This window comes from Leptosomus discolor, chromosome Z, assembly GCF_034619465.1.
Source record: "Leptosomus discolor isolate bLepDis1 chromosome Z, bLepDis1.hap2, whole genome shotgun sequence".
In the NCBI taxonomy this organism is placed as follows: domain Eukaryota; kingdom Metazoa; phylum Chordata; class Aves; order Leptosomiformes; family Leptosomidae; genus Leptosomus; species Leptosomus discolor.
The window spans coordinates 52,591,918-52,612,854 of NC_141419.1; the positions used below are offsets into that span (position 1 = coordinate 52,591,918).

General features: G+C 35.6%; 1 protein-coding gene across 1 annotated transcript in view; it reads right to left on the reverse strand.

Annotated features, from left to right (window-relative positions):
* Positions 1-1,112: 1,112 nt before the first annotated feature.
* The window catches only part of CHD1 (chromodomain helicase DNA binding protein 1), a 72,271-nt gene continuing 52,446 nt past the window's right edge, over positions 1,113-20,937 (reverse strand). Inside the window, exons 18-36 of the mRNA XM_086480106.1 lie at positions 19,719-19,868; positions 18,970-19,118; positions 17,826-17,922; positions 17,642-17,737; positions 16,494-16,670; positions 16,167-16,327; positions 14,777-14,818; positions 14,131-14,261; positions 13,559-13,697; positions 12,734-12,884; positions 11,607-11,729; positions 11,119-11,256; positions 8,593-8,856; positions 8,023-8,163; positions 5,723-5,901; positions 3,748-3,844; positions 3,486-3,543; positions 2,353-2,563; positions 1,113-2,147 (exon numbers count right to left, since the gene is read on the reverse strand). Coding sequence (XP_086336232.1) covers positions 1,784-2,147; positions 2,353-2,563; positions 3,486-3,543; positions 3,748-3,844; positions 5,723-5,901; positions 8,023-8,163; positions 8,593-8,856; positions 11,119-11,256; positions 11,607-11,729; positions 12,734-12,884; positions 13,559-13,697; positions 14,131-14,261; positions 14,777-14,818; positions 16,167-16,327; positions 16,494-16,670; positions 17,642-17,737; positions 17,826-17,922; positions 18,970-19,118; positions 19,719-19,868 — 2,868 coding nt within the window. The 3' untranslated portion in view covers positions 1,113-1,783. The remainder of the gene's footprint in view (positions 2,148-2,352; positions 2,564-3,485; positions 3,544-3,747; positions 3,845-5,722; positions 5,902-8,022; positions 8,164-8,592; positions 8,857-11,118; positions 11,257-11,606; positions 11,730-12,733; positions 12,885-13,558; positions 13,698-14,130; positions 14,262-14,776; positions 14,819-16,166; positions 16,328-16,493; positions 16,671-17,641; positions 17,738-17,825; positions 17,923-18,969; positions 19,119-19,718; positions 19,869-20,937) is intronic.

Consider the following 20,937-nt stretch of genomic DNA (forward strand, 5'->3'; position numbering starts at 1 on the left):
GGATCTGTGCACTACCCAAGCAGTAAGAATCAGTCAGTGGCTAGAGATGCTCGAACTTCTAGATTTTCACCACTGGAAACAGAAGACGCATCGCACACATGCACAACCTTATCAGACATCACTCCACTGCCTAAACATGGCTTCAGCAATTAAGCTCAAAAGCAGAACAACACAAACCCCTCCAGATTCTGGGAAGATAAAGAGTTAAGAAATGAAGTGGCATTAATTAACTGAGTCCCAGACTTCATTAAATAAGCTTAATGTGCAGCAACTGTGCCTGCAGTGAGATCCTAACAGATACTCTGGACAGATTTTGGTTCTGCATTAATGCTTTCATATAAACATGTGTAATTGGAAAAAAATGCTCAACATGGCAAGAGCAGACAAAAATTGGAGCAACAGATATAGCTCTGACCACATGATGCGAGATATCCTCCCTAATTATCACATTGCATATTAAAATTTATTACTTAAGAGTTTAATGTTTTTATGGGTAAACCTGAGAAAAAGTAATGCTGCAGAGAAAAAACACAGCAGAAAACTACAAGAGCCCACATATCCTTTTGGTTTAAATTTAATTTGTCAGATATAAGCTGTCTATGTACAATCAGTGTGCATTGTAACAATTCTGTCAATAAAGTAATTCAGATCTTTTAAAATATTAACTGGCTGCATAGCACATTTGACATTATTGCCCATGTTGAAGAGGGAACACAAATGGATTTACAGTAAATTTTGCTGATTTGGATTCTGAAGTGTTCAGATATTTAACACTCCTTTAAAACCAATGCACCTGAAAAGCTTTCCAGAGCACAGTTTAGCTGCATATTTCTTACCATTTCATTACAATCACAACACTGACAGTTTAATGGAGGAAAGAAAAAAACCCTCACAAACAAAAAACCCCCCAAACCCCCAAAACATGTATTTAAAATAAATGAAAGAAAAGGAACACTAAATGGAATAAAATGTTCCCTTTCCCCATTTTTACATTCTGAACAGCTATTCCATCAAGATACTGTATTAAAACATGTAAGTAGACTGATTTCATTTCATACTTGTGACAAGAAGGCCTGAGTTGGTGGGGAAAGGAACAGTCAAAAAAGGCCTGAGAGGGGAAAAAAGCTCATTTAATTAATTTACAATAATTTACAGCCATTTGTGTTCTGTTTTTTTACTTTTTTGTTTGTTTGTTTTTGTAAAAAGGCATTATAACTGATCACAAACAGGAGAAATCCTGGCTATTTTACAGTTATAGGTACAGAATTTAAATATTCAAGCTTGTGATGAAAAGCGGCAAGGTGGTCGCAGTGTACAATGTAAACAAGTAGCTTTGGAAAGTGAACAAAGTCCTTGACAGTTCTTTACTAAGAAATAAAAGAAAATAAACTCCTCATTCCTTCCTGAAATATAAGCACAGATCAGTGTTTAAAAGTTCATTTACAAACATAATTTAAAACACGTTCAGCCTAAAATCACTCTGACATGAAGAGTTTTATAGTAAGATCCAGTCTGAAAGGGGCAGTGTTGAGGTCCCTGTAAAAGTAAACATCTTCCATTTCTTAAAAAAGAGTGCCACAGCATTTGCAGCACAGTGCAGCATAAACTTTAAATACAAAAATATTTTTCTTCTGTTGGGATAATAGACCTTGCATCCTGGAAAGAAGTAACAATACTACTACTGATAGAACATCCAGTCCATATCTTTCAAGTCATGTAAGGCAATTACTGTGTTAGTTTACTGTATATGGCTAAAAGAAGGTCCAGAATATGTCAGTCTTTGTTATGTTTTCCGGCTACTCCATGTATGTTCAGGTGTACTTTTGTGATCTGATGAGTGTTCAAATGGAGATCTGTGTCCTAGGGGAGATCTTGAACCATAAGGAGACCTCTGATCTAATGGTGACCTTGGGCCACTACCCGAAGCTCTGTGGTCCATTTGCCAGTCTGAGAGGTATCTATAATCTCTAGAAGATTTATGATGGCTGTACTCTGAAGTGGAACGGTGATCTGAATGTATCCTGTGGTCGGAATGGGAACGGTGATCTGAATGAGCTCGGCTGTCTTTTAAACTTCCTTCCGGGTTTGACCTGTGGTCTCTGCTCCTGTAGTCATCTAACTTTCTGTGTTTACTATCACTGTAGTATCTAAAAAATAGAAGTTATTTTTAGTAGTGTTACTGAACACACATTAAGAGCCACAACTATGTCAAATCAACAGAACTGCATTAGAGAGATATCATCATTGCAATTTTGCATTACTCAAAAAAGACGTTTTAGTGCTTGCTACAAGCATACTACAAAAACGGAAAGGGAATGCTGAACAAATTTTAAAATTGCTCAAGAAACTTACCTACTGTCCTGTTTGTAGTGATCCCAGTCTCTGTGATCTTTTCCATTGCTGAAGGCTGAATAGGGCCTTTTCCTAGAGTCACTTTTCTTGTAAGCATCTCCCTGATGCCTGTCTTTAGGATGATCGTGGTATTGTGACAAATGTCTATCAGAAGAGTAACTGTCCCTGCTACTGTCATCATGGTTTGTATTCTCCTTCAGTCTTTCCACATCTGTTTAATAAAGCAGAGGTTCAAAGGAAGTCTCATAAAAGTCTTTTCTTCATCTAATTCAAATGTAAAGCAGTATGAAAGTGACATTATAATTTGACAGAAACAAGATCTAAATAGTCGAAAGACAAATTCATTAACACGAGTGAACTGAAAGAAACCTCAGAAGAGGGGAGCAAGATAGAATGTAGATATGTAGGACTCAGAAACTGAACTTCTCAACCTCTCCATTCAGTCTATGAAGGTAAGTGTGGTCCAAATGAGCAGTGAGTAGAAGTGCCTTTAGTAGAACAATTTTAGACGGAATGGTAGCAACTTCCTCTCTAAAAACCGATGGCCTTAGCATGAGTAAGAGTTTTAAAGGTACACCTTGTTAATAAAAGACTTTCACTGGTATGCCTAAAATATATTGTGATGACTTAAAAGTCCACGCAAATATACTTGAAGATTTACATAACACGAGATAAAGGCAAATATTACAAGGAAAGAGGTGTGGGAGCATAGAAAAATCAGTGAGTTTTTTAACAATAAAAGGCAGCCTATGTAACGAATTATAAACTGTGACTTCAAGGAATAGCTTGCTTTCTTTACATGGTAGTGACTTTACAGCAGCTACAAATAGGCACAGAATTTCCAATAAATTTAAAGATTTTGAGTAGACTTCTCTCCCTTTCCAAAATTAAACAAACAAAAAAATGTTTCAAAAAAATTTATCAAGGATGGCCATATAACTTGCTACTAAAACCAGTAAGTATCAGCTTCAGTCTACACTTTTCTGGATTTCATCAGCAAACTACTGAAGTTTTGCTATCAGCCTGTCTCTATGGTACTCACCAGTGTGGGAAACAGATCTAGGAGACATGTGAAATGAAAAAACCATGAAAACTAAGATATCTAATACAAAAATATACTTGAAGTTTCTTACCTGGATTTCTAGTTACATGTGTATTCACACTGCTGCTAGTATTCTGGTCATTGTGTTGCTAAAAGACACAAATACAAAAACTCATTGCTAAATCCCAAAGTTCATCTGGATTCATTAGAAAAATATCCTAACAAAAGAGACTTGTTTACTACAAACGCAAATGCTACTTGAAGTGTGTTTCTGTGTCCTTATAATCCTTTAAATCTAATAAAAGAGTTATAATACTTAACATATGTATTTAGAAAGGGTCTGAAAATATTACCTGAGACTCTTGGCGTTTTTTGATTGCATGTTTATACAGTTTGTGCAGCTTTCTGGCATCAAATTCTGTAAACTTAGAGACAAAAATCCACAAATTTCTGAGGAAGAAGAAAAGAGAAGTTATAATTCTATACATTTGGTTTTCTTGTATCATGCAAGATAATATGGATTTAACTGAAATTATTTAAGTAGTACTTTAGTAAAGCAGGAACACTATAAAATTTACACAGTAGCACCTAGCTGCACAGCAAACAATACATAGCTTTATTTCAAACATTTGAAAGATTAATTCCTTTAACAATTTGTCACTTTGTAATATTTATCTTAAGTACTTCAGAGTGCAAAGTACATGGAAAGTAGTACTAGTAACAATTGTGCTAATAGAAAGATTTGTGAAACTGATTAAAAATGTAGCTATCAGTTTATGTTTGTCTTCTGAAAGTTTGTTTGAATTTTGAGGGTTTACCACTTTGCAAATAAAAATTCAAGTCAGTAAAGGAAGCAAAAATTCTTCCAAACCTGAAATCTCTTACAGTGCAAGACGTTTGGTGTACAAACCTTATTTCATGAAAATATCAATGAGATAATTTTTCCACAGAATTCCAAAGCCTGGTGAAGGCTTTTGAAGCCAATGAGAACTGTGAAGTGAAAGAGGACTGAAATGGCACGGCAGTAAATTTGTGCCTAATCTGTGCTCGAAGGAATGAAAGAAGAACAAGAGAAATCTTTTGTTGTAAAGATGCCAAAACCCTGAAGAAAATGTTGCTTTTATGATCACAGGTAACAGATCTAAAGTCTAGAATTCTTTTAGTTAAATTTACAGCTGGAATGCTTAAAAGAGATTACAGAATACTGGTGTTCAGAAGAATCTGAAGTGTGCAGGCTCAGGAAGCAACAGTCTGCCCCTTCACTATGATTATTTAAACATTGTAATTTTGGTCTACAGGTCTGCAAAAGTAGACAACCAGTCAATGCTGTGCCTAATGACACCTGTATAACTTCATATATATCAAGTACACTTCTTATCAAAGATAGCCAAAATACATATTTTGTTGATCTACATAAAATATTGTAGCATTATGATGAATAATACCTAATACAAGTTTTCACTTAAAGAAATACAACATTTACCTAAATGTAAGACATGGATCTTGTTTTGCATTTCAGATCACCTTAATACGTTGAAGTAAAGCAAGTAAAAACAGCAGAAGCATTCTACACTAACAGATATCTTCAAGAAAATGAAACACTTAACAGACTTTTTTATATGGAAATGCAGGATATATTTTCAACCATAAAAGATTAAAGTGCACATTCTGCTAAAAGTAACTCAAATTGCATTAAGAACTTAAAAATTAAATATAAGAAGTTTAGAAACCAACATTTTTTCTTAGTTTAAATTGTTACCACATAAAGATGCAAACGCTTCTTTCATGAATGAAATACATTGAGTATGTTATGATACTTTTATCAAGTAACAGTTAATATGTAATATGTAATTTAATTTTATATAATGTTTTTAAAGAATAAAGAATTCTGCAACTCAAAATCATACAAAGTTCAACACAAATTTAAATTGCCTATTTTTAGCAGGAATTAAAAAAAAAAATCCTCAAAGTTGAAAAAAACAGATCCTTAAAGGTAAGAATGCTTTTCCACTAAACACAGTCTAAATAATAAGTTATCTTGTGTTTGCTTTTGGTTGTAAAAAGTGAGATGACGCCACCTACTGGACAAAATGCATTGCGATGCATCTTTTTATAAATCCCTATTTAAAACGGCTGAAAGATACAAGAATCACAGTATCACAGAATGTTAGGGGTTGGAAGGGACCTTGAAAAACAGCTAGTCCAACTCCCCTGCTGAAGCAGGAAAAGGAGGAATAAGAAACAAGAGACATAATTAAAAACCATTCTGCTTAATAGAAGCAATTAGAGATTCTCATTTTTCAAGAAAAAACATCGAGAATAACTTACTTTCTCCACTGTTTAATTTGTTCAGGATTTGTGTACTCCTTTAGACATTCAGTAATGTGATCCCCAATTTTGATTAGACACTGCCTAGTATGTTCCAGCTGCTCTCTTTCAGAAAGGCCTTTCTCTGGTCGATCAAGCTGTTTCAATGCTGCTTTAACAGGCCTCATTCTTTCTTTGCACTGTAAAATGGAAAAAAGTAATGTATTAATTCACAGAAAAAAAAAATAATTCTGAAACATGACCCACCGTTTACTGTGATGCATATACACAGGCAAAAGCAGTATCTGTTACAAGCTAAATGAAACAAGACTTGCTCAGAGCTCTTAAAAACGTTTCACACGTTTCCTTTGGAAAGAGTTGTATTTTAAACCCAGTTGGAAATTTGCCCCTCTATGAAAGCATTAGATTGTATAAAATACAGATATCAAGGATTTAAGAAAGCATTAATTTACTATAAGGAATTTTCTAAGGAAATGGACTCATTACAACTTGGTTTCACAATCATAACTTTCAGTACAAGCATATAGGACTAGACTTAGACTTTTTAGGACCTTGAAAGCTATACAGACTCAATGACAAAATTAAATATGAGAGTCTAGTACATTTCAAACCAATACTTTCTGCAACAGCTAAACCTGGTATTCTGCAGAGGACCAACTCTGCTTCTCTGAGCAGTTTTAAAACCTCAGTCCTATGCAGACACTAGCAGAACTTGGGCTATCTAGAGTAAAACTAGTTTGGATATGCCTAGATAGTAACAACAGTGATGGCAACACAGCCATATATCCCATGTGCATTCTGGAATTTTCACACTTTGAATCAAATGTTTTAATAATAAATCCAGATAAAATGAGTTAGCATGATTTAAATAAAGGACACTTGCTTAGGAATATCATCCAACTACAATGTCATGGTAAACAGATGAAACGCATATTCTACTTGTCACAGAGAGCTAAATTAGTTAAGCCTGAACAACCCAGAGTAGTAATTTCCATTTGAAAGTGTGGTTAAATGTGCTAATTAGACTGCATCTGACCATGGCACAGTGATAAATCATACATTCTGGAACAAAAAGCCTGGACAAAAAAATGGTTTTCTATGCATAGGCCCAACCCAGAATTACTCCCAGTAAGAACCAAAGGAAGTGTGTAGGTCCCTCCAAATTATTATTTTTTTTTAAAAAACAAACAAATGTTTGGAATGGGATGAATTAAATTACCATGTAAGCATCTAGGGACAACTCTGAAAAATCAGGGAAGCTGTTCAATTGCTAGCTCATGCCACTAAGTAATTAAGCAGCTGCATTACATACTGCACTAGCCACAGCCTTTAACAGCTTACATAAATACATAATAATATATAGAAAATATAGAAAAATGTAACTGTACATGGAAATTAAGTGATTTTCTGTCACTTAGCCACCCACACAAACATATACACCCAAATCTCTTGAGGCTCATCCTGGAAATCGCAGGTGAGTTACTTGGAATGTTTGAAATAAAACCATACATAGACCAGTCACTGCCATACCCAGAGAATCTTAGTTGTGCGTCACAGCCAGCACCCACAGCAGCCCCAATATGTCTGGCTGGCAGAAACAAACGACTGTTGAAATCTGAATGACGGAACACCCACAGGAGAGCAGGTCTCAAAGTAACTCATTGATACCTTTCCAAAGGCCCCAGACAACCTATAAAACTCTACAGAAGTTATGTGTACGTACCTTTTTTCCTCTAATATTGATTCTGTTCTTAGTCAGAAGTAATGATTAAACAGAATTCTTTTGGTGTCAGAGACATTGCTCCAGCAAGGTATTTCTAAGGGCTTTAGCACTCGTTCCTTCCTGTGTCTACTAATTTAAGTCTCTAGCACTTCAGAAGGGAAGTACTGAAGCTTAATTTCACTTGTTATCTTACAAAGAAGAAAGGCATATATGGTAAGGCAAAGCCAGGGACTCCAGCAATTGCATTGAAGTTCATTCATGTCTGCTCTTTAAGGAGCAGGATACCCAAGTTATTCTTGAGGATATATCTTTACGGTGTATATTCTAAATCTATTCAGCACGTAGACCACTGGGTAAGTTTTCCCACCATCCTGCATAACTACAGTAAACAACAAAGTAAAACTGCTAGATTAAGACAAAAAATACTACTACAATGTCAATAATATTCATTGGTCTGACACTTTACTAGCAAAAGATCACCTATGTCACTGTGCCAAATAACAGAATCAAGAACATCAGACATTGTCCTCATTTAGCCTATCAAGTATAAACACTACCTTATCAAAAAGGGACTTACCACACTGAAAGTCTTCTGATCCAGTTCTTCAGATTCTTCTGATATAGGAACTGGTTCACTAGTTGCAGTAATATGAACTGGAGTATCCAACAATGGAATTCTTTTAGTTTTTTCTTTATTTTCAGACTTGATTTCATTTACCTAAGAATAAGATATAAAAATATTTAAGTAAACTTTATTTTAGCTCTGGAATTATCCTATAATATATGACAATCCCCATAACTACTGCATTCCCTTCCATAATAATAATAAAAACTATGCTGACATTCAGTCACAGTACATTTTAATTTCTCTGTGGGATGGAAAAGGACAATGGAAAAGGAATGAAAGAATTTCTTGCACACACTGGTACTGTCAGTCTGACTAAGATTCATATCATTGAAGATGCAATTTCCCATTTCAAATGTCTGTCCTCATGGTTTCAGGTAGTAAAAATGAAACTTCAAATGATGTAAAAGACTTCAATGAAACGACAACTGATCAGATCAAAAATACCTTTTAATCACAAAATCATTCACGTAAACCTAGTGGCCTTTTCTAGTGCTATATAAGATAAGTAAACCTAGTTACCTTCTCTTCCTTTACTTCTTTTTCTTTCTGTGTGGATTCTTTTACTTTGTTTTCTCTCTTTTCTTTAATATCTTTTTCTTTTAATTCTTTCTTATCCTCTTTTTCTTTTTTCTCCCTTTTCAAATCCCTCTTATTTTCCTTTTCTTTTGTCTCTCTTTTTTCTTCAGCTTCCTTCTTTATACCAATATCTGGCTCAGGCTTTTCTTCATTTTCTTTTTCTGCTTTAATTTTTTTATGTGGATGTTTCACTGAAACAATCTCATCCTGCAATACGCAAGCATATATGTCACATCAAACTGAGTTTCTATCTATACAAGTTTTGTAACTATCAGATTAAACCATACTTGTTAGCTGTGTGTCTTCTTCTTAACACCTATCAAATAGAACTGAATGCAGTTGTAAAGAAAGATGAGAACTGCTCACTCCCTTGATGTGACAAAGTACTGATTTGGCAGTGGTAGTGGGATGAGAAATTACGTCTATTTAACTTAGAATTAACTTAGAATTCTGCCCCTCTAAAACACAGTTAGGCTCTGAAGAGCTAAAAACTGTAAGGAAGTTATGTCTTACAAAACTGAGCTGATTAATCAAGAAGTCTCAAGTGATGGGTATGTTAGAAGACCTCTGTTCTAGTTAGCTTTGTCCCAGTAACTTTTTACCAATCCCATAAACACTCACAGGAGAAGGTAACAAAGTCCCAACTTTCTGTTTTCCAGAGGTGATCTTTTTATTAGGCTTAAAAAAAAGTCTTAGTTACAGATTGTCTGATAGAGGCCCATTTAATTATTTGAAGGTGAACAAAATACCACTCCACTGGTCTTCATAATACTCACAAGGTTTGAGATGGAAACTCAAATCCTTTCAGACACAGAAAAATACTTATTGTACTAAGTAACAGAAGTCAAACGTACAGGTGCAAGAGTCACTATCATCTTTGAATTTATTTTAATACCTCCTGGAAAGGCATATACAGAATCCATTGCAGAAAAACAGATGAAGGAATGCCTAACACATGAATCCAAACAAGTTATTTAGATGAGGTATCAAGGTATCCAGTAATCAGCTCAACCAGGACTTCAATATTTAGGTATCATGGAAACTTCCAAGTAAAAATCCAATGACTTCAAGAGTTTCCTGAATGTTCTAGCAGTTAAAACAGTTAAGTTTTAAATGTTGCACACAGTATGGCAACTAAGGAGCTAAAGTCAAGGCTTAAGTGGTTATAGTCCATTCTTGTATATAGTCCAGTTTTCAGAAGTGCAATTGTTAGTCTGTGTCCAAAAGTGATGAATAATACCTGTTATTAAATATACAAAAGGGGACAGCATTCTAGGTACTTTCCCAAAACATAACAAGTCAATCAACTGACTGGCAGTGTCTTCAGTTTTGAGTGGAGATGAAGCCTAACACTCATTTTTTAAGTAGTCTGGACACTTAATTTGCTTAGTTTTAGGATTCAGTTGCCCATGTTTATTTACTGGGAACTGTGACAAAACTTATGGTTCATAACATTCCAGACAAATTATTTTATCTACAAACATAAGCCAGTCTACAATAAATTATTTTTTTTTCAGACTCTACATTTTACTCTTCACTGTCCAATTTAAATACATACAGGAATGCTTTAGTTAAAAATGACTATTTCGTTACAGATGTATCATGGTTCTCCTAAGGCTGATTCAATTTTAATTATGTATTTGCATAAGTGTTTCTTCCTCTAGAGTAAGCTGACAATTACAATGGTTTGTAATAGTTTAAAATGGTTATGCAAGACACTTCAATTTTAAACCAAGTAGGGAGTATTTTAATAATACATATAGATTTGCACTGATTTATTCCAACTACTTTCAAAGTCATAAAATTAGGTGTGATATGACCCTAAAATTTACCTAAATTTTTATCTCTAGAGGTTTCTGCTATGTCATGTTAGAAATAAAAAAGCCAAACAAAAGTAGAGGTCTACATCAGAAGTAGAAGATCACAACATGGCTAAATAGCCGGATAGTCTTTTTGGATAATGAAGCCTTAATGTATACAGGAGCTGTTACATGCAAGTCTTCAAATATCATTTGTTCATGTTGCTTTTTCTAATAGTTTGACATTTTTTTCCTGAGCCTGAATAAAAAACTTTATCTGAAAAATCACTATCAGTAGTTATAACACATTAGCCAGAAACATTAGTTTTATAATTACATGTTACATTAGGTTTGCATTTCTAGCACACACGATGATGAAGTCTTCAAAGAATGCTGGAACTGAGCAATGCCACTTACAATTAGACCACAACACTTTTTTGTAATATAATTTGGAAAACTACTCATAATTCCTCAGTTACCAGCCTGTCATTAAATCAAAAGAAGTACCGTCTTCCATGTGCTTATACTGATGCAACATCAACTGTAATGGTCACATTAAAAAGATGATATTCACATACTTCAATTTTATTAAGGCAAGCAGAAGATAAAACAGAAATTGATACTAATAGGAGGAACTGAATAGCCATCTTTACCATATGAAAGGTATTACCTTGTTATCCTCATCATCATCTTCATCAGATTTTTCCGAGGGCTGTGGTGAAGAATCACTTTTTACTTCTTCTTTTATTTTTACAGCCTTTATCACCTTATTCTTCTTAGTTCTTGTTTTCCTCCTCTTTGAATTGCCCTGAATGCAAATTGGTCTCTTTAGTATGTCAACTGACAGGCATTTTTTTTCCAACTGTGGTGCAAAGATTTGTTTTTACAACAGAGGGTTAATTTATTTATTGCCACTAATGACCACAACTTTTCTCAGGACTGGAGACAGAGTGTAGTGCAAAAGTAGAGAATACATACAGAGAGTAATACAATGTGGAACTTGCAATTAATTTCTTGAGTTAGTCTCATGTTATATGATTAGCAATACAGACAAATACTACACAAAGAGAAAGAGCAGAACTAAAAAAGAAAAGTAACAGCAGACATGCCCATAAGCGTATTGTTTTATTGCACTAATGAATGCCAAATTTTACTTACTCCACCAGCAAGCCTTTGTGCTTCCTTTCTTGCAAGGTCTTTATTCAGTAATTTAATGAGGTAGTCTGCACGGGTCTGTAGCTGCTTCGCCTGGGGTTTCTTATCTGGATCATCAGGTAAAATCTGAGGAGAGCAATGGTAGTATCACAGCTATGAGTACATATTATCAAGTATTGCAGATGCTAGCCTGGAACACATAGAACAGAAAAAGCTGCATAAAAGAAGGTGGAAAACAATCCACTTCAACTATACCTAGAAAATACGCCAGCACACTTGAAGCAATGGAGAATTTCTGAAATGTTTTCATTTCACTCCTATCCTGCAGTCCATGAAGAGTCTTGGAAATTGCCTCACAGTTTAAAACAAACTCAAGAAACCAGACTCAGGTTTCTGTTTCCACTCTGACAGTTTATCTAAGAAATTCTGAGCTCCTGTACTAGTCATCCACAGAACTCCTGGCTCTGCCTCATTGATCTTCTAAATGCAGAACTTACTACAGTGTATTGCAGATGCCAAAAATATAAATGGGTAGTTTCACAAAACACGCCAATCAATAGAAGGCAGGAGTAGCAATCACTATTAAACAAATTTGGACACAACCCTGGCTCCTGAAATCCCAAAGCTATAGGTTGTTGGTACTGTCACAAAGTTTACTTTATCGCAGTCTTCCCCTCAGTACCTGTTACTTGCTAGCTAAGGAGCTATTGCACCAATTCTGGTACAGCTATTCTCATGTCGTGAGTGAAAGACAGCTTCAAGTGAAGAACCTGGGGATTAAGCGGGGATGGGGAAACCAAATCAGATCTCTAGAAAAGCCTCCCTTCCAAAAGTTCAAGAAAACTAGAACATTTACAATAGAGAAGGAAAAGACTGAAAAGAGAAATTCAAATGACAGAGGTCCAACTACATGGAAATATGGCAACATAATGGACTGCAAAAAGGCATACTTCTACTGAATACACAAGACCTTAAAATCTAACAATATACCGCAAGAAGGATACTAAGTACAACAGACATATGTCTCCGCAATTCCAGTTATCATAAAATAAGCTCTTTCAGTAACTGTTCTTAGTAGCACTACTACCTAAACAAAAAGAGTCCTTGATGAAATGTTGTACATGACATACCTTCTGTGTCAAACTGAGATCAGGATCCATTTTTATCATTTCCCAGCTGCCATAACCATATTCATATATGCCTATTAATAGATTGGAATCATCTTCCTTACCCCAATCTATATCAAAATGAGCAGCCTTGGTGTGGCACGGGATGACATATCTAGCAGAAATAAATTAGAAAGACAAAAAAGGGGTTTTTACTTCTGAAGCTGATTTATTTTCTCTGCTTAGATGCTGGTATATTTAGGAAATTAATCCAAATATTTATATTTTAACATTTCTATGAGATACTTATTGAAATCAGTACTGAAATGTGTTTTAAAGCTGATCAAGACTAAAATAAGAAGAACAGACATCTGTCTGCGGCCATGTGCTGCATCACAGAGTTGGCTAACCATGAATAAAAGCACCAATCATCATTCAAGTGTAACGATTAAGATAGTTCAGGGATTGTGACACACAATGTGGCAAAGGAAAAAGTTCAGAGGGCAGAAAGAACGACGACTGCACTTTGACAGATACTGCTTTCCCCTCAAGCAGAGATGACACATACAGCAGCTCCTCAACAAGCCTGAATTCTAGTCCCGATTATTAGTAACTGAACTCAGTCCCCAGCGAATGCAATTGAGAAGCCAAAGCTGGTACTGGCTTCTACAGCACAGGAAGAAAGAATGAAGAACAGATGTGGAGCACGTTACTGCTGCCAGTCCTTACAGGGAATAGAGGGACAATGCTTTCACAGTGTGCTTTGACAAAGTTGTCTGAAAATTTCTAATAAAACTTTAAAAGTTTTCTACATTACTATTTCCTCTTAAAAAAAAAAAAAAGCAGTACCTTTTTCTCTCTTCTGGATCTGAAGGAATAGATTTGTGCAATGGTGCCAACTCTTCTTCATGGGAGATGACTAGCTTTGCATTCACCTGCACTCCTGAGATTCGGAATGTTGGGCCTTTAACTTTCCCAAGTCTACCTCCTTAAAACGAATGACAAAGCTATTAAAATGTTTACCTTTATGAATATCACATAGAAAAACATAAAGAAAAGAAGTAAGACTGATGCCAGAGCAGCAAACTTTCAATTATACCAAATGATCTCTTCTTAACTAAACGTTTGAATTAAGCACTCCAGAATCAAAAGGTCTTCCAGATAGTAACAGATTACTTTCACAGTAAATTTCAGTAATTTCACAGTAAAGCAAAACCAAACAGCATTCTCCAATCACAATTTACACATAGAAAGGGAAAAAGAAAAAGTCATCTTACTAGAATCCTCTTTTAAAAATCACTGAGCATGCTGGTATTTTTATCTACATTTTCTCCCAACAAAACTGTTTTCTGATAAGAGTACAAGAATAATTCAGACTTGACATTTTTGATTGCCCCCCAAGCCCTCTGAACCCACTGTACCTGCTCTTTCTTGTCCAGATGAATTGTCCTTTAAAGCTTTAATGCATCCATTATGTACAAGTTCTCCCAAACGTCTAAGATCTGTCTCTGATTTATCAACTAGCTCAGCATCTCTAGCTACAGCATCCAACCTGCAACAAAACAAACATTTTTATATCTCTGAAACTTTAGTAATTGTGAATGACTCCTTCAGACTCTGAAACCAGAGAAATGATCACCTAAGTTATCAGTCACCTGCATTTGCTATGCTGTGTACAATTTTGATCCAAGGAAAAAAAAAAAGAACTGATTCAGGTATCAGAGAACACTACAACAAGAACTGTAAAGGATCTAACGCTACAGTGTTGCATTAAATTACTGTACGTTTCTCTAAAAAAAGAAAAGGAATCATTATATATAATACGTTCACCTGGATTACAAATATTTTTAAGGAAAGTAAGGATGGGAAGTTTTTTCTTAAAGTATGGAATGATAAAGCTTAAAAATAAGAACTGACAGTAAGGAATATGCAAAACTAACTTTGACAGTCACAGTGGATCTAACCGCTGTATGTTCTCTTCAGCCTAAGGTTTCTTGGTGTATTGTTCTAATTTTTATGAAAACAAGGCTTCAAGTTGCTACACAAATAATCATCAAACAAGTTTACCTTTCAAGAGGGCCACCAAATTTCTTGTAACTCTTGATAAACCTAGTAACAGAAAATAATTTTGCAATTTAAAAGTATGCTTAGCTAACTACATTGGTTTTAAAATTGCATTAATAGAATTATTAATCTTAGTATAATGCTATGAGGACAATGGAAAAAAAAAGCAGAGAGAGTAGGGCAGCTTAGTATATCGAGTATAAGCCAAAGTCAGAGATTTCTTGGTTTAAGAACTGATGTAAATAAAACAATAGAAGGTACAATTTAACTCTGAAATTTCTTTATTAATTTCACAAGACAGAAGATTCAGAAGCTGGATGTGTCTAACCATAAAAATTTAATGTAGATTTACAGTAAATAGAGATTTCAGACACGTTATGCCTCATATAGTAAAAGAAACAATCTCCAACAAGCGATTTGAAGATTTTGGAAAATACGACATGAAAGATACTATCTGTAGCAATGTGTAAGTGATGGAAAGAAACTGGAGATGCCCAGGATAGAAAGGAAATTAAATAAAAATATAATAAATAAAAAGAATTTAAAAACTCAAAGAAAAAGTCCTCAACAATCAAGGCCTGAAATTGCTAGTGCAAGCACAAGAATAGCCTTCAAAAAAGTACCAACTTGCCGTGTTGTTAGATGAAATTGAAAGACAAAAAAGGAGCTTTAAAGTTATTTCTAACCAAAAATATTTCAAAAGCTTTACAGCATTTCAGAGAAATAAGCATACTTAAATTTCAGAAGCAAAGTAGCATTTTACAAACCCAAAAAGGTAAACCAAACCAATTCCACCTCCTTTTACCTAAAAAAATTATTTAGCACCAAATATTGAAGGCACCTGCTGTATAAAATTCAAATAGGATTTTATATTTTTTAGTTTTAAAAAAAGCATGATATAACATTAATTCAATTACAGTGTCAAGAAGTTTAAAAAGAAAACAAAATCCACTCAAATTTTTCTAATTGTCACCAAAAAGATTTATATATTCTTTCAGAACTGGGATTTTAGATAGAACGATGGGAAGCAAATTATTTTGCTTGTAAAATGTTAAAAGAAAAGCCCACCCATTGTAAGAATTGTTTCTTTGCAATCAGTGTCTTCATGGATTGCAGGAATTAACAAATTTAAAACAATAAAAAAATATTTTTCAAAACTAATTTTATCCCTCATAAAAATGGGTTCAAATTCTTGCCATGACAGTTCACTATGTCAGCACAAAGTATACAAGGTAAAACATTAAATGCCTAGAATAAAAAAAAATTTCAAAGAAATTCAGGAAAAATAGACTGCCTTCTGTACTTTCAAGCTTAATAATAATAATAATAATAATAATAATAATAATAACCCCTGTCTTGTCCCTTTAAATATGCATGTCCCCCCATATCTTACCGCCTGATCTCTGCATCACTAAATCCTTTAATATTTTCTCGAGGAATAGTTCGTGGTCTTCCACGTTTTTTTGGCCGTTTTCTTTCTGAGATGGAGTCACTATCAGACCCAGAGTATCTTCTGCTCCTACTGCGCCTCCCTTCACTTCCATTAAAGCTGATCTGCAATTTCAGAGTAAGTTCAAATGTACGTGATCAACAAGCATAAGTAAAGTTTTACCTGCCTATCAAAAATGTGTTCAGAAAAGGAAAAAAACAAAACCAAACCAAAACCCAAACTAAACCAACAGCAACATAAAAGTACAAGTCAGTCAGAACCAAGAGACACCTGTTTTGCACAGTTTCTCATCCTTGGGAGCATGTATATTTCTTCAAGTTCTTTCTGTCTTTCCTCTTCTTCTATTCTTCGACGCTGGACTTCCGGAATGATTTCTTCCCAATTTCTTGAATTTTTTTCTGGTTCCAACTCAATATCATCTTCATCCATATTGGAAAAGTTGGCCACCTTGTATAAAAGAATATACATATTTTCACCAAATCAATACATGACTATCTTAAAAAGACTGTGCAACTAATACTTCAGGAAAACAAAGTTCTAGATGGCATATTTTATGCATTTATAGATTTTATGCATTTATATATGCTATTGTTTTATAACATAGATATTTATACCTACAAAATGCTTCATGAAACACTGTCTCTAATGAAAGTATTTTTTTTAATTCATTTATGAAACAGACACAGACTCCATGCAACATTGGCTAAGATGAGAACAGTTGAGAACCTCTTTCTTCTTTTAAAATTTGACTAATACAGATGCATAATGAACCACTTCCCCAATAGCTGTATGATTGTTGTTTAACTTCATTCAAAACAGGGCTAACATTTGAATGCCTGAGTTAATGTGAAACTACAATCATATAAAACCAAACATTAATACACTGTAGAAATCAAAGTATGTTGCAAATGAATGATCAGCAGCAGAGCTATTTAATAATCTGCTGATCTAAACAAATATACATCATGTTCTGCACTTTTTTTTTTTTTTAACCCAGATTATAGTATGTTTAGCTGATTACACTTAAAAATCCTGGCATTCAAGTTTACTTCAGGGCTAAAAGATACTTCTAGAAGTCACTGAATAAGAAATACAATCTTCATATTTTGCATTCAACGATACCACAGCTGCTTAACAATAAAGGCAGTAAATAAAACATAAAGCTACCTAGAATTCTAACTATTAACACATTCATAAATATCTCTTATTTTATTAGCAAAATACATCATGATTTTTAAATGTTTCTACTGGTAGGTACCCTGTATAGATGAAAACACATTTTATTAGAAAGAGATGGAGTTGACTTACTGAGGCGTCTGCTTCATAAAAACAGAGACAGACAGGTATATGAAAGAAAAATAGTACCATTTATGAAGGAAAGTGTTAATTATGGCAGGAGAGAGGGAACAGAGCAATACCTTGAACTGCGAAAGCAACTCATCTCCTACAGTTAAGGGACCTGGCTCATTTTCTCGAGTTTCAGCCCTCTTCAAGATTTCATCTATATCCATTTCCTAAAGAAGAAGAAGTTTCACTTTGCAATGAAATTATTCATACATATTTTCGGTTCTTTTATCTACCTAGTTCAGAAACACTGCTTACCTGGGGCTCCTGTTCTTCCCCTTCAGGCTCTTTAAAAAGTTCCTCAGCACCAAACTTCAAAATCGCTGATAACTCCTCCTTATTAAAAGGTGTTGAGCTGAAATAAGGGACGTTTCAGGAAAAATATTTTATCTTAGTAACCTGAAAAAGTTCTCTATGATCATGAGTCAAGCTTTATGTACATATAGGTTGCATGAGGTTTAACAAGGCCAAGTGCCAGGTCCTGCACTTGGGTCACAACAACCCCATGCAACACTGCAGGCTTGGGGATGAGTGGCTGGAAAGCTGCAGAGTAGAAAAGGATCTGAGGGTGCTGGCTGACAGCCAGCTGAACATGAGCCAGCAGTGTGCTCAGGTGGCCAAGAAGGCCAACAGCATCCTGGCCTGTACCAGAAATAGTGTGGGCAGCAGGAGTAGGGAAGTGATCGTGCCCCTGTACTCTGCACTGGTGAGGCCGCACCTTGAATACTGTGTGCAGTTTTGGGGCCCTAGTGAGGGGGTGTCCACAGGATGGACACTGAGTTGCTGAAGTGTGTCTAGAGAAGGGCAATGAAACTGGTGAAGAGTCTGGAGAACAAGTCTTATGAGGAGCAGCTGACGGAACTGAGGTTATTTAGTCTGAAGAAGAGGAGGCTGACGGGAAACCTTATTGCCCTCTACCTCTACATGAAAGGAGGTTGTAGTGAGGCAAGTGTTGGTCTCTTCTCCGAAGTAACTAGCGATACGATGACAGGAAATGGCCTCAAGTGGCATTAGGGAAACACATTAGGAAAGATCGGACATTAGGAAAAATTTCTTTACTGAAAGAGTAGTCAAACATTGGCACAGGCTGCCCATGGAGATGGCGGAGTCACCATCCCTGAAGGTGTTCAAAAAACGTACAGTTGTGGCACTTCGGGGCATGGTTTAGTGGGCATGGTGGTATTGGGTTGATGGTTGGACTTGATCTTTGAGGTCTTTTCCCAACTTAATGGTTCTATGGTTCTATAATATGCAAATAAAAATCTACAAAGACAATATACTTTGCGTCTTTACTTATTTAACCTTACTTTGCCTTTCATGAACCAAGTAAAATAACTCACACTTTTACTTACTTGTCAAATATACTTAAGGTTACATTAGAATGGAAATAAATAAAATATACCTTGAAGGAGTAGAGCCTGTATGCAGCACGGTTTTCCCTGTAGTGTCCATTCTCTGAATTACTAAATGATCTAACACCATCTTTTTCTTGGCTCTTTCAAGAATATCTTCTTCTACTGATCCTTTTGTGACTAGCCGATAAATATTAACCTATGTATATTTTTAAAAAAGTAAACAACAACAAGGAGAAATTTCAGTCTTCACTACAGATCTTCTGAATTTATTGACTGGTTTCAAATACGAAATACTAGCTCAATCACATTACCACAGTCTTTACACAAGCATTTTAAAAGAACAGAGAAATAAATTCTTGGACCTGTCTTTTTTTAAACTTCAGTGATTTGGCATAAGCATTGCCACAGGCAAAACTGTCGTATTTCCAATTATTACAGTAAGTCTTCTGCAAGTAATAAACCTGAAGAGAACTAAGAAATATTTAAGCAAGGTGGATGTGCCCAGTGTACCAGTTATTTTCTAGAATCACTGATGCCAATGAATGTGGAAGAGACAGGTCCACAACTCTTCTCCCTCTCCCATCCATATACCACAGCTGCCATATTATGTCTCCATATAGGGAGATTTAAAAAAAAAAAGAAACTTAAACGATCATTAGTAACATTTTTGGACATATACAGCAAGCATTAGTTATTCTCAAAAATACATGAAAACTGAATGGTGCAGACAGAGAGCAGATAGGTACTGTATGGAACCCTCCTTCAGGTTTGGAGCTTTAAAGCTGAATGTGAGTACCTGTTTCTTCTGTCCAATCCTATGCGCTCTAGCCTGTGCTTGTAGATCGTTCTGTGGATTCCAGTCAGAATCAAATATAACTACAGTGTCAGCAGATGCCAAGTTGATACCTAACCCACCAGCTCTGGTAGACAGTAAAAAGCAGAAGTCCTGAAATCATAAAATAAGAAATAGTTTTATATACAATAACTGTAATGTTCTTAAAGAAACTTGTTTATGCATCTGTGGCGCAGGCTACAAAATCAAAATACTACCAATTCCATAACTGTTCTATAGTTAAAGCTTCTTTATGTATAAAGCAAACATTGATACCAGTGTCTTTCACAAATAGTTACTGACTTCTCAACAGTTTAAAGGAAGCAGCATCTGTCCTGGCATTGACTAGGATAGGGTTATTTTTCACAAGAAGCTGGGAGGGAGTACAGCCCTGACAGCCAAACCAAAGTAGTCCAGAGGTATTCAATACCATGCTGACATCAATGCCCAGTATATAAGGCGGGGTGGGGAGAGCTGGGAAGGCGGAAAGGCAGGCGGTCCAGGTGGTGAGCCTTTGCCTTGTACATTACTTGTTGTATATATTATTTAATTAGTATTGTTGTTACCATTTTTTCTTTTCTCCTGTTGTTCTTCCATTAAACTGTTCTTATCTCAACCTATAGGGCATTACCTTTTTCTCCCAATTCTCCTCCCCACCCTGCCGCAGGGGGAGGGGTGAGTAAGCAGCCGCATGGTGCCCTGTTCTCAGCTGGGCCTAAACCACAAGTCCTTTTGATGCCCAACGTGGGGCCCGAGGGGTTGAGATAACGGCAGATCTGGCCAGAGCGTGTTAAAGGTTTTGTTACATACATTTCTTACATTAGTTAAACAACCACTGGTCACCAAGCTGGTTCGTTTGTTCACATGGTAGTGTTATGTAAATTTGTACATGCACTATGTGATCCCTGCAGTGACGTTTGTGATGTCTGGGAGAGGGATCAGGACTATCATCTTGCTGCACTGGCTAATGTCAACTTATGACATGACTGCATCACTAGTCATGAGGTTAAGCTGGTATTTGTATACGGCATTGCTGTCATGCCCATTCCTCGGGCGCCTTCTCTTGGAATTTGTTACTAATTGCACCCAGTCCACCGGAGAGACAAAGGGGGATACCATCTCCCACTCTTCCACGTCTCCTTTCTCCTTCACACTAATTACAGCAGCTTTTGAGAATTCTGAA